At 33.8% G+C, this 12646-nt stretch overlaps 1 protein-coding gene across 12 annotated transcripts in view; it reads right to left on the bottom strand.

The window, feature by feature from the left end:
* The window catches only part of DOCK7 (dedicator of cytokinesis 7), a 231082-nt gene that overhangs the window by 122208 nt on the left and 96228 nt on the right, over positions 1–12646 (bottom strand). For all 12 annotated transcript variants that reach the window (XM_032296788.1, XM_032296789.1, XM_032296790.1 and 9 more), the window contains exons 15-18: positions 11428–11545; positions 8059–8129; positions 3837–3975; positions 1973–2074 (exon numbers count right to left, since the gene is read on the bottom strand). In XM_032296788.1, coding sequence (XP_032152679.1) covers positions 1973–2074; positions 3837–3975; positions 8059–8129; positions 11428–11545 — 430 coding nt within the window. The remainder of the gene's footprint in view (positions 1–1972; positions 2075–3836; positions 3976–8058; positions 8130–11427; positions 11546–12646) is intronic.

Here is a 12646-nt window from a genome sequence, read left to right as displayed (position 1 = left end):
CTGCAAAGTTACACCATGTGTGCCTGCTTCCCCTTCCACCTCTGCCACCTCTAAGATAGCAAGACCAATCCCTCCTCTCCCTCCTCCTCAACCTATCCCACATGAAGACAATGAGGATGAAGACCTTTATGATGATCCACTTCTACTTAGTGATAGTAAATATATTTTCTGTGCCTTATGATGTTCTTGAGAACATTTTCTTTTCTCTATATCACTTTATTATAAGAATACAGTATATAGTACATTTAACATGTAAAATACATGTTTAATTAACTGTTTATGTTACTGGTAAGGCTTTCAGTCAGCAGCAATCTATTATATTAGTAGTTAAGTTTTTAGGGAGACAAAAGTTATGTGGATTTTCAAGTGCATGCTAGGGAGGAGGAATGGTACTCCTTACTGCCATGTTTTTTAAGGGTCACCTGTTTACAAAGTTTTAGCTCTTAATCAGGTGGCTTATTTCACATTTCGCATAACAGGCGGCTGTATTATACGTCTATAGTGAAATCCAAATTATCACCACATTTTTGATCTATGAGCATATATAGTATGGTAGCTAGAAGAAAATCATTAGTCTCCCTTTAGAAAGCTAAACTTGCACCGCAATTAAGTAAAAACAAATCCTTAACTTCAACAAAAATATATGTTCTTTTGAAACATCTCCTTTGAAACATAATGCTCTCTGACAGAAGGCCATCTTTCTGTATAACAAAGTCACACGAAAAAGTCATCACTGAAAAGATGTGTCACTGGAAAAATGAATAAAAGATTGGGAGGAGGGAAGAGTCATATTTCTTACTCTAGTGTCTTTATTCATTAATCTAATAAGTATATATTGAGTATCTATGATGTGCCAAGTGCTGTTCTAAATACTTGTAGACAGCAATGAGTAAGACAAAGTCTCTACCATCAAAGTGTTTACACTCTATAGAGAATAAATAAACAAAAAAAATTTAGATATAAAGTCAATGATAATTGGTATGAAGAAAGATAAAGAGATAAAGTGGGAGAGGTTGCTACTTAGAATAATCAGGCAACTTCCTTGGCGAGGTGGTATTTGAGTGGAGGTCTGAGTAAAATGAAGAAGCAGGCTTTGTGACAGAGCACTGCCAGCAGAGGGAAGAGCAAAGGGCCTGAGATGGAAATGCACTTTTCATGTGTGAAGAACAGCAGAGGCTCTATGCTATGTGGCTAGGGCAGAGTGAGTGAAAGAACAGTGAGAAATGAGATAAGAGCAATAGCCTTGAATTGTTTTTAAAAAATAAACACAAATTTATTTGTGAATACATTTTGAATTGTATTCTGAAAGCAAATGGCACTAAGAAAATATTCACAAGACATATTTCAGAGTAACATTTACCAGCAGTTATATTCAAAATCATTAAGAGACATTGACAACCACTGCGTAATAATGCTCTCAAGAGGAACTCTGGTTTTATGAACAGTGGGCATTGATTCTTGATTTAGATTTTTCCCAATGTTTGTGTTACAAGCCTTTCAAATCACATATGTAATCATCGAAGTTGCCAATACCTCTTGTATGACAGGTTCACAGCTACTTTGTTTTCATTCACATAATCATCAATTACAAAAAGATTCTTAAAAATTAATTTATATCTGTTTTTCTTCTTCCAGTCTTTTAGTGAAATGTTGTCTACTTTAAAAATATATATATATTCATTTATTTAAAGAAGTTTCTCATGTTACAGTATGAAAATTCTCCAAATTCACCTTTTAAGTTTACATTTCATGTATTATTTTGGTTTTAAAATGAATATACTTTTTTAAAAAGACAGAATAAAACCTTCTATTTTATGTAAAAGAATTTTAATCACTGGGGAAAATGCTTTTCCTTCTTCATCTATAAACTTTAAAGTAGAAGAAATGGCAAGAGTTTGTTTGGTAAAAACATCTTTATAGTAAAAAACCCATTTCATTCAATCTGGAGAATGTCAACATAGGAGATACTGACCTCAGGAGACAGCACAGAATAAGCCTGTGGTGGTTTTTCCAATGAGACTGGTAAGCAAAACTGGCCAGTCTTCAACCGTCCATTCTGAAGCATTGGTATCCACTTTTAAATGAAAATAAACAATTTTATTTTAAATATGTTTGCCATAAAAATAATTACTTAGAAGGTATGTTTTAAGAACTGGGTACAAGCAAAATTTGTCTCGTATCATCAAACATTAAGGGATTTAATTATATAAGTAATAATAGTAGGCCTTCATAATTCCTCTAAAAAGAAGCTTCCCTAATGTATCTTTTTTTTTTTTTTTTGAGACGATGTCTCCCTGTCACCCAGGCTGGCATGCAATGGTGCAATCTTGGCTCACTGCAACCTCCACCTCCTGGGTTCAAGCGATTCTCCTGCCTCAGCATCCCGAGCAGCTGGGATTACAGGAGAGTGCCACCACGCCTGGCTATTTTTTGTATCTTCAGTAGAGACAGGGTTTCACCGCGTTGGCCAGGCTGGTCCTGAACTCCTGACCTCGTGATCCACCCACCTCAGCTTCCCAAAGTGCTGGGATAACAGGCATGAGCCACCACATCCAGCCATGAAATTTTACTAAGAAGGATATCCCCAAAACATGATTATTACTAACCATGCAATATTAAAATCTAGATGCGAAAAGTCAGTCTTAGGAAATAGCCATAAAGTAAATCAATTTTAAAACTGAGATGATCATTTCAATGTAAACAGTGAAAGAAATAATTGATTAGGCCGGAATGCTGGAAACAAAAAGTATGATAATAAATTTATTTTCTTACAGTTACAGAAAAACTCATGTCACAAACTGCAAGACACAAAAATAATCAAATGTTGGTTTTTTTCTTTTGGCTGAAAGCAAAATTTTTCTGACAGAATTTTATGATACCATACTACAATGTCCTTCATCTTAGGTTTATCTTTGCAATTCAATCATAATAATTTTCTTTTTTTTGAGACAGGGTCTCACTCTGTCACTCAGGCCAGAGTGCAGTGGCACGATCTTGGCTGACTGCAACCTCTGCCTCCCAGGCTCAAGCAATCCTCCCATCTCAGCCTCCCTAGCAGCTGGGATCACAGGTGCACACCACCACGACTGGCTAATTTTTGTATTTCTGGTAGAGATGGGGTTTCACCATGTTGTCCAGGCTGGCAATCATAATTTTGAAAAATACTCAAGGCTTTTCTTTTCCAACAGTCTCTTTTATTCATTTTATATTAAAATCATTCTCTTCTGAAAAGCCCGTGGATCTATTATATTTATGTTATACTATTGGGTATGCACCCAATAATCAGGACCAACACCCAAGTGTTTATACATGCTAGTTAATAAATCAATTAATTACATTAGCTAATTATATTAATGTGAATTTTCCTTGTTATAATGGCTTTTCCTAATCAAAGCAGCTTTATAACTGTGGAGAACCTGACAAAGAATATTCAAATAACAAGAAACAGGGCAGGTATCATGGCTCATGCCTGTAATCCTAGCACTTTGGTAGGCCAAGGTGGGCAGATCACTTGAGGACAAGAGTTTGAAACTAGCCTGGCAAATATGGTGAAACCCGTCTCTACTAAAAATACAAAAAAATTACTTGAGCATGGTGGAAGGCACCTGTAACCCCAGCTTTTCAGGAGGCTAAGGGAGGAGAATTGCTTGAACCCAGGAGGCGGAGGTTGCAGTGAGCCAAGATTGCACCACTGTACTCCAGCCGGGGCGACAAAGACTCTGTCTCAAAAAAAAAAAAAAAAAAAAAAAACAAAAATAACAAGAAATATCAACTGTATCTTAAATATCACCATTATTTTAGCTCTTTGAGCTAAACATTTAATCAAAACGACTTACTGTATATCCAACTGGTGTTTCAAGAGGAGTATTTTGTTTTTGTTGACAACTAACATGATAAAAAGTAAAAAGCAAGTGATGATGATCAGTTAAAGTAGCAGGAAGCTTAACCTTGATTTCTTCATGAAAATCAGGAGACCTTCATACAAAAAAAGAAAAAAAAAAATCAACAGTCAGTAATTTGTCCAAAATAATATATTTGTATATTTGAATAATTTAAAAATTAAGTTTAAGATTCATGTTTAATTTTTCCTCTAGTCCAAAATATTTTTCTTTATCCCCAATCTCTAAATAACTAAATCCTACTTCCATGCAAGGGAGCTGCTACTGTTTCTGAAACTTCTCATCCCATTTTTCTTAATGGGTTGAATAATCCTACTATTTAAAAGTTCATAAATGATCACCTTGATCCTGAGATCTCCATTGGATCTTCTTATCCCATTTTTCTTCTCATCCCTTGATCCTGAGATCTCCACTAGATCTTCTCATCCCATTTTTCTTAATGGGCTGAGTAATCCTACTATTTAAAAGTTCATAAATAACCACCTTGATCCTGAGATCTCCATTAGGTTGGAAGCTCTATAAAAGAGACTAAGGTAGGGAGTTCTGTATTCATGAGCCAATTCTGATAAACATTATACAAAACATTTTTCTTTCATAGGAGTATGCTTTCATATTAAAACCAATTTATATCATCCTTTTGTAAAAAAAAAAAAAAAAAAGTAGGGAAAAAAGGCATCTTTAGACAACTTAATATGAAAATATCACTTTGAAAGCCAGGTGTAGTAGCTCACACCTGTACTCTCAGCACTTTGGGAGGCTGTGGCATCAGGATCACTTGGAGCCAGGAGTTTGAGACCAGTCTGCACAACATAGCCAGACTCATCTCTACAAAAAATTTAAAAAAAAAAAAAAAAAAAAAAAAAAGTCCTAGCTACTTGGGAGGCTGAGATGAGAGGATCACTTGAGCCCAGGAGTTCAAGGCTGCAGTGAGCTATGATCCTGCCACTGCACTCCAGACAGAGTGAGACCCTGTGTCTTAAAAAAAAAAAAAAAAAAAAAAAAAAATCAAGTTTTGTTCTAGAGACTGTCTTCTAACAACTATTTCATTGTTAAAGAAATAAAAAAAGTTACCAAAATACGAACTAGAATTGACTGCTAAAACAAACAAAAATAAAATAAAATCAGGAAATGCCCACGTACTACATTTGTCTCAGAGTTTAGAAGCGCTTCCAGACTTCTAAGAATACAATAAATATCTTTTTTGATCAAACCAATGACAAACTTTCTTCTCAGTATTCACTGAGAATAATCCCAAGAGGTTACTTTTTATAGAAAAGCATGGCTGCTATTCATAACAAAAAGGAATAAAACCTTAGCATCCCAACCTTCCATATTGAGATAGTATCTCTCAGAATTATATTAGACAAAAATGCAACCAAACCATATTGCTCCAACTATCTTTAACCACCAATCAGGTTTTTTTCCTTAGATGTTAATAGGTCAATTATCTTTCCATCTCAAATAAGCCTCAAAAGCATTAAAAGATATAGATTGAACACAGGAATATTAAGTAGAACAAGGCTTTTGATAATATCAACAAGAAAGATAGCTAAGGCTAGCCATCTGAGCACTTGATGACTTTGGTGGGAAAAAAAAGGACACTAGGCATCTTATTACTAATCCCACCAACTACCAGTGAATTATGAGAAAGTGAGTTTACCAACAATGTCAGATGACATAATAATTTTGATCCCACTAATGCTGAAAACAACAAAAATAAAGACCAGCAATAAAATGGGATTATTTTTAGAAATTACTATCTTCTTTATCAATACATTTCCTGGTATTCAGTGCTTTAATTCACTTCTGTCCTAAAAATCACATAATGTGAAGACTTTTGTTGAAAATTAAGTATCTAAGAGAGTTATTCATTCAATAAGCAGATTTAATTGCCCACCTTTGGCTAAACATTGTGTTACTTTTGTGGTGGTTTTAAAGATGAACATTAAAAAACAATTACTCTCAAAAAGTATGCAACTTAGTAGGAATATAAATAAGACATATATATATCAATAGCTATGCTATAAAACAGGGGTTGGCAAACCATGGCCTATAGGCTAAAAATAATTCACTGCCTGGTTTTGTACAGCCTACAAACTAAGAATGGCTTTTACATTTTTAAATGATTGGGGGCAAAAAGGAATAATAATATTTCACAACATGTGAAAATTATATGAAAGTCAAATTTCAATGTCTATAAATAAAGCTTCACTGGAACACAGCTATACCTATTTACTTGTAACGTTACTGTCTATGGTTGTTTTTACACTACAATGGCACAGTTGAATGGCTGCAAGAGAGACCATATAACCACAGGCCTAAAATATATACCATCCAGTCCTTTGTAGAAAATGTTTGCCAACCCCTGGCATATAGCATATAGGGTTATATGCTTCAAGAACAGAATTTAACAGATTACTTCAAGTTTGAGATCAGGGAATTGTAACTTAGAAGGTAATATTTGATATGGACCTTGAAGAATGAGTAGGAGTTCAATAAATAAGGGAATTTGGTATTATAATAGAAAAAAAAATCCAAGAATGGCTCAGAAATAGGACAGCAAAGGATATACTTAGTAATAAAGTCAAAGGAAATCAGCAAGACTTAACAGAATAGAGGAGGGAAGGGGAGGGGAGGGGAGGGGGGGGGAGGGGGGGGGAGGGGGAGAAAACAAAGATGTCTTAAATGTTGAGCCAGAGTAACTGGAAAAATGGTGGTACTATTAATAAAAATGGAGAGTAAGAAAGACATAGGGTCAGGACAAGAGTCAGTGATAGATACATGAACACAGACAAGACAGCAGGGTATCCAAATGAATATGTCCAATAGGCCACTAAAAATAAGTATCTGTATTTCAGAAGCAAGGTATGACTAAAAATAGAGTTGGAAACAATCCACATAGACATTACAGTAGCAGCATTTTCATTAAATGTAACTCTGAGAGATACATATAGAATCATTTAAGAAAAGAATATATTAAGAATGAGGGTGAAGGGCAAAACTTTAGTGTTTTGTGTGGAATACCTTACACTTATGGGAAAAAGAATAACTACTATAGAAAATAAGAAGTGTTCAAAGACATAGAAGGAAGCCCAAGACAAGGCCACAATATAAAGATAGGAAAGAAGAAAGTTTTAAGAAGGGTAAGGAAAATACATACTATACAATAGCAGTGAGAAAGGACTGTTGTATTTTTAAACATGGAAACTGACGCTTATTTTTGAGAATAAGAGACAGAGCCAATGAAGCAGGAGACTGCAAAAAACGGGATAACTGATTGACTTATATTCTGGGAGAGGTTAAAAGGATCATTTGAAAGCAGAGGTGAAAAGATTCACATTGAACAGGGAGTAGCCCATTACTCCCCTTGAAACAGAAGGAAAGGCAGATAAGTATAGAGATAATTTGAGATGAAGCATAGAGAAGTTGATGGGTCTCAAACTGGATGGTCTTAATAAATAGGAATGCTGAGAGTAAAGCACACACAAAAAAAGTAGGAGCTAGAAGAAACTCCTATAGCTACTGCTAAATGAGGGCAAAGTGTTAAAAAAAAAAAAAAGTAAGATTACAAAAGAGCTATGGGGCCAAAAAAGATAAAATGAATTACTGTGGCCCTATCATATGATACAATAACATCAATTTGTGATAGTCTTGATTAGTACAATTTTGTGATTTTTCTCCAACAGTATTCAATCATCCCCCCAAAAGAAAGCAGAAATTAAAGGTTATCCAAAGTTAGCAATTTCCCAAGGAAGAAAAATGACAAGTCACTAAATCAAAGAATTAGCAGATACTGATAACATTACCAATTTAAGTGACTAATGTGTTCGAGTTTAGTAGAGGCTTAAGTTACTACAAACTGTCAGGTGGAAATAACTGGGAAAGACCAAAGGACCGGTGGCCACAATGATAATCAATAACAATATAATAAAAATGAAAGGATCAAAGAATTCAATAGAAAAGATGTTTGGTGTACAAAGTCATATTCGAGATGTCAACAGAGAATGGCTGTGCATCCACAGGTTGAAAATTATAACTGATGTCAGCCTTGAATTTGGCACATTTAGTGCAGTAAAGCATTTCGTAAACACACTAGTGTGAGTGCTAACAATGCCACTGAGAAGTGAGTAACTTTGAAAGAAATATTTGAATTCAGTACCTGTTATGATATACTACGGCTGTATAGGCTTCCTTTGAAAATTCTGAACAGCTAGATTTACCAAAGATTACCTGAAACAAATAACAGCACGTTGAAACTTTGTTGTAGTAAATGCTGGATGATTCATATCTATGTAAGAATTTTTCTAATTTAATAACTATTTGAGAAAAATGGGCAAAATCAGCCCAATGAAGAACAATGTGCCTACTGACGTTCATCAAAAAGTTCAATTGCTTAAATGTAAGTTTCTGTTCTACAACAGACCCATCTGACAAACATTTTAAAAGTTTCTATCAATTATATTTATACCTACTGGGAAATTTGATACATTTCTTTCCTTTTTCTTAAAGAAGGTGAAGAATTCAATTTTAAATTAGATGTAGCATATTATTTGGAATTTATATAAGAAATATAAATGGTGGCATAAATATACTATACAAATTATTGGCTTCAACACTAAAACAGCAGAGTCATTCTGAAAGTCAAATATAAATTATAAATGGTATCAGAAATCCTATTTTAGGTCAAGCTATGTACCCTTTGCTTCTAATATTTCCTGCAAGCTACACTACAATGGAGGAAAGCTTCAATCTTATATTTTTACATATATATATATATATATATATATATTTTTTTTTTTTTTAATCCACTACATTAAAAAGAATACAACGCCACTTTTGGAATAAGTTTATAGGTAAAGTAATTCAGCCTTGTGTATCTGTCTCTTGAATTCTGAAGTAGTAACAGGAGTACTGTGGACAATTAGAACAGCTGATTGGATAAATGGCTCAATGTCAAGATTATAGATATAATTCCTATGTGTGACAGACAGACTTGCAGCATTATCTAGCCAGAGATTAAACTCTTAAGTCTGTATAGCCATCTTTAAATATGCGTGAATAGCTATGTGAACATGTCAGCACACTTCCATCAACACAACTGGTAAAACAACTCAAAGTTTATTATTTATATAAAGAGATTAACTTGCATCTTCCTTAATTAGAAGGGCATATTAGCAGGATTCTCTGTTTCTTTTTGCAACATTTCAAGCAGGCTCTTTTATTTTAAAGGTATATACAAGTGTAATAGTTATGACTTTCCTAAGATATGTATTATTTCATCAATTTGCAAACACTTTAGTATGCTTTCATAAATTGTTCCTGTGCCAGAATTATGAAGTTTAAAATTATGTCAATATTACATGATCAAAAAATTATCTTAGGACCCATTTAAACAGTCCTTATTTTTTTTAAAAAAATAAGCAAACACAGTATGTCTATGTTTACATACGCTTTCAAATCAGCCACTTCACACATAAAAATATTTTCATATGATTAATAAAATACAAGTAAAAGAAATGCAGTACCTTTTTCCCCTCTGAGTAGCTATCACTTTTCACAAAATAACTTGTTTATTTTCATATTATGAATGACATAAAGCAGACAGTGCTCCTTTTTTGACCATTTGACATGTATTTTTAATCATTCAGCAATATGGATTGAGCATCAATTATTTATCCAAAAGTGTGATAGGAGTCAAGATATAGATACGAGTAAGAGATCATCCCTGCCCTCAAGGAGCTCACAATCTAATGGGTGAGATAAAGAAATAAATATAGAATCATAAAGTGATAAAGTCCTATGAAAGAAGTGAGAAGATGCTATGGTAGCACCAAAGAGGGAGTGGTCTAACAGCCAATATAAGATGGGTGCAGCTGGGGTTCGGTAGAGGAGGCCATATATATATGATAAGATAAGGAAGAGTTTGTTAAGTCAACAATAAAAACATTACTTTACGTATACTACATTTGTCATATGCTCAAATTCATATGGCAACTCACGCATAGGCGGACAAAGCATCTATTTCCAAGATCTAGTATCTTTTCATCAACTATCACAGTATGTTCATCTCTTCAGCAGAAATGAACTAGTATAAAGCATGACATGTGAATTTCAAACCTCAAAAATAAATTCTACAATTATTTACAAATATTTACCGGTATGTATTATATGCAATAATCTGGAAAAAAAATGCCATAGGAGAATACAAAGATGAATAATTTGTGCTCACTGTTGTCAAGGAGATCTACAAATGTTGATGTAACTGAGGCAATAGGGTAGAAGAAAATGTATCTTTCCTAGTATATGGAAAACCAGAAGAACTTCATTAAAAGATGGACATGGAAGGATAAAATAAGATTATTAACAATGCACCTGTTCTTAGCTCATTTTCATCCCACTAGGGTTCTCAGCAGTTCAGCATCGATAGCAATAGCATGTTTCTATTCCATATATTACAAACTTTAGTTGACACAAAAATTCACTCTCATGAAACTTGGATTTATTGGTGTCCCACAAATCCTGAATGACAATTTGGACAGTCAAGAATCTCTAGTCTGGTCTCAACCTACTACTTCTGATTTTTCTTCCAGTGCTCTGGTTCACTGGCAACTCACCACTGTCATCACTGTTCATGGGCATTCCCCAGCTTGAAATTCTTTCCTTCCCCCACTCTACAAACACATTGCTATTAACATTTTAATGATCTTTGGTCACCACAAAAGTGTCTCTTCCATGAGATGCTTGTTATCTCGGTAAGGCATTCTCTCCCACCTCTGATTAACCACCTATTCCTTTGAATCCCTATATCGATCGTCTAAAAATTAGCACATAGCTTGGTTCTCAATATTGTCTGCAAAATGTAATCCCTGGTGAGACTTTAAAATACTGATACCTGGTCCAATCCCCAGAAATTACGATTTAATTTAAATGAGATTCAGCTTGAGCACTGGGTTTGAAAAGCTCCCCAGATGAATCTAATGTGCAGCCAAGATTGAGAACTAATACCAGAGTTTATCAACCAAGATGGGAAAAGTCATACATATTAAAATCACCTGTGGAGCATTTTCAACTAACACAGCCTCACATACCACACATCATTTTCCACCTCCCTTAACTGGCCTTACATTCTAAAGGGAGTTGAGGAGAATAAGAATCATAGATGTCAAAAGTACAGAAAATATATCTCTACTTTGATAGAGTTCTCTAGGTGATACTGATCTGACCCTTTTTTGAAAACTACTATTTTAGATTTATATGTATTCATATTATATCCTCTGGATTACAAGTCTTATTCATCTCTGTATTTCTAGGAGTGCCTAACATATACCAAGTCTTCTATAAATAAGTAAGTCTTTAAGTAATGTCATTACTATCTATAACGGAAAGTAATGCAGCTAGAAATTTGGCTTAAAAGATCACATTAATTTCCAGGTTGGAGCTGTCAACCAAGTGCTATCAAAAAAAAAGAAAAAAAGAAGTCTACTTGAACTGTATACAAAAAATTGGAAAAGTAAAGAATATTTCTTACCGGCATGGCATTGCTTGGATCCTCTCCATACATAAACTGGACTTTCACTGTTATATTTCTAGCAGAACCTTGACGATTGGCAAAATTAAGACTCTGAGGGTATATGTAGAGAAGATTTCTGTGAAACCAACAGTATAGATGATAATAAATATATATCTAAAAAACACTATGTATCACTCACAAAATACCACAAGATAAATGAGCAAATATTGATTTACTGATATTGGCCAGCCATTATGCTAAGTATTTTAATATGTGATGTTTTATTTGATGCTGAGAGCAATCGTTCAAATACACAGCAATCAAATATGTCCCGATTTTGCAGATAAACTGAGATCCAGTAAAGTTAACTGATTTTCTCATACAATAAAGTAAGAGACAAAGCTGAAATCAGAGTGCCGGTCAGTCTGACTTCAAAACTCATTATCTTCACTCTACAAGAGACTTCTGGAATAAATGAATATGGACTGAAACATTATTAAGTTAAAGAAATAGTTCAAATATTTTTCTAATATTTCTAAATAGTTCCTCCAAGCACATATAAATAGGATGGCATTTATAAATGTGGCTGCTGTATAAATGTGATTAAGAATTTTAAGGAGTATAATATTCCACATCATTTTTTAAAGACATGTTACAATATGGTGGGCATAATAGAGTTAGTTAGTTCCTACAAGATAATAAAATTTTAATTTGGATTTATTTGAATTCTTGTCCAGTTTATGATCTTTATCATAGACAAACTTCAATAGCCCTTGCTGACAACACACAGAAGAGAAATAATTCAAGAAAAGACACCAAAGAGCTAAAAAAAAAAAAAAACAAAAATCAGAGTTACTTTACATAAAGACTAGTGCTTAGAGCCCATGAACAAGACACTGAATATAACGGAACCTTGTTAATCAACTGCTGGGGCAATGAAAACAGATCTAAATTTTCTGAAGAGTAGTAGTGCAATATAGAAATTTTAAATAAACACACACTTTGACCCAACAAACACACCTCTAATCTGAGGAGAAAACTGCACACATGTACAAATGACTATGTTCAAAGTAATTTACTACAAAATTTTTGATAAAAGGATGATTACATAATATTATAAAGAAAAACAATGTTCATTAGTACTGAGTTGGTTAATGAAGATACAGTAATTAAGAAGGAATATAATAGTGTCCCCAGAATAACAATGTACAGCCATATTTATTGATGTAGAAAGAGA

Source organism: Sapajus apella, unplaced genomic scaffold (genome assembly GCF_009761245.1).
Source record: "Sapajus apella isolate SASKATOON/1434 unplaced genomic scaffold, GSC_monkey_1.0 scaffold36, whole genome shotgun sequence".
Classification (NCBI taxonomy): domain Eukaryota; kingdom Metazoa; phylum Chordata; class Mammalia; order Primates; family Cebidae; genus Sapajus; species Sapajus apella.
The sequence above is the reverse complement of the archived record's forward strand: the minus strand, read 5'-3'. Positions and strand labels throughout refer to the sequence as shown.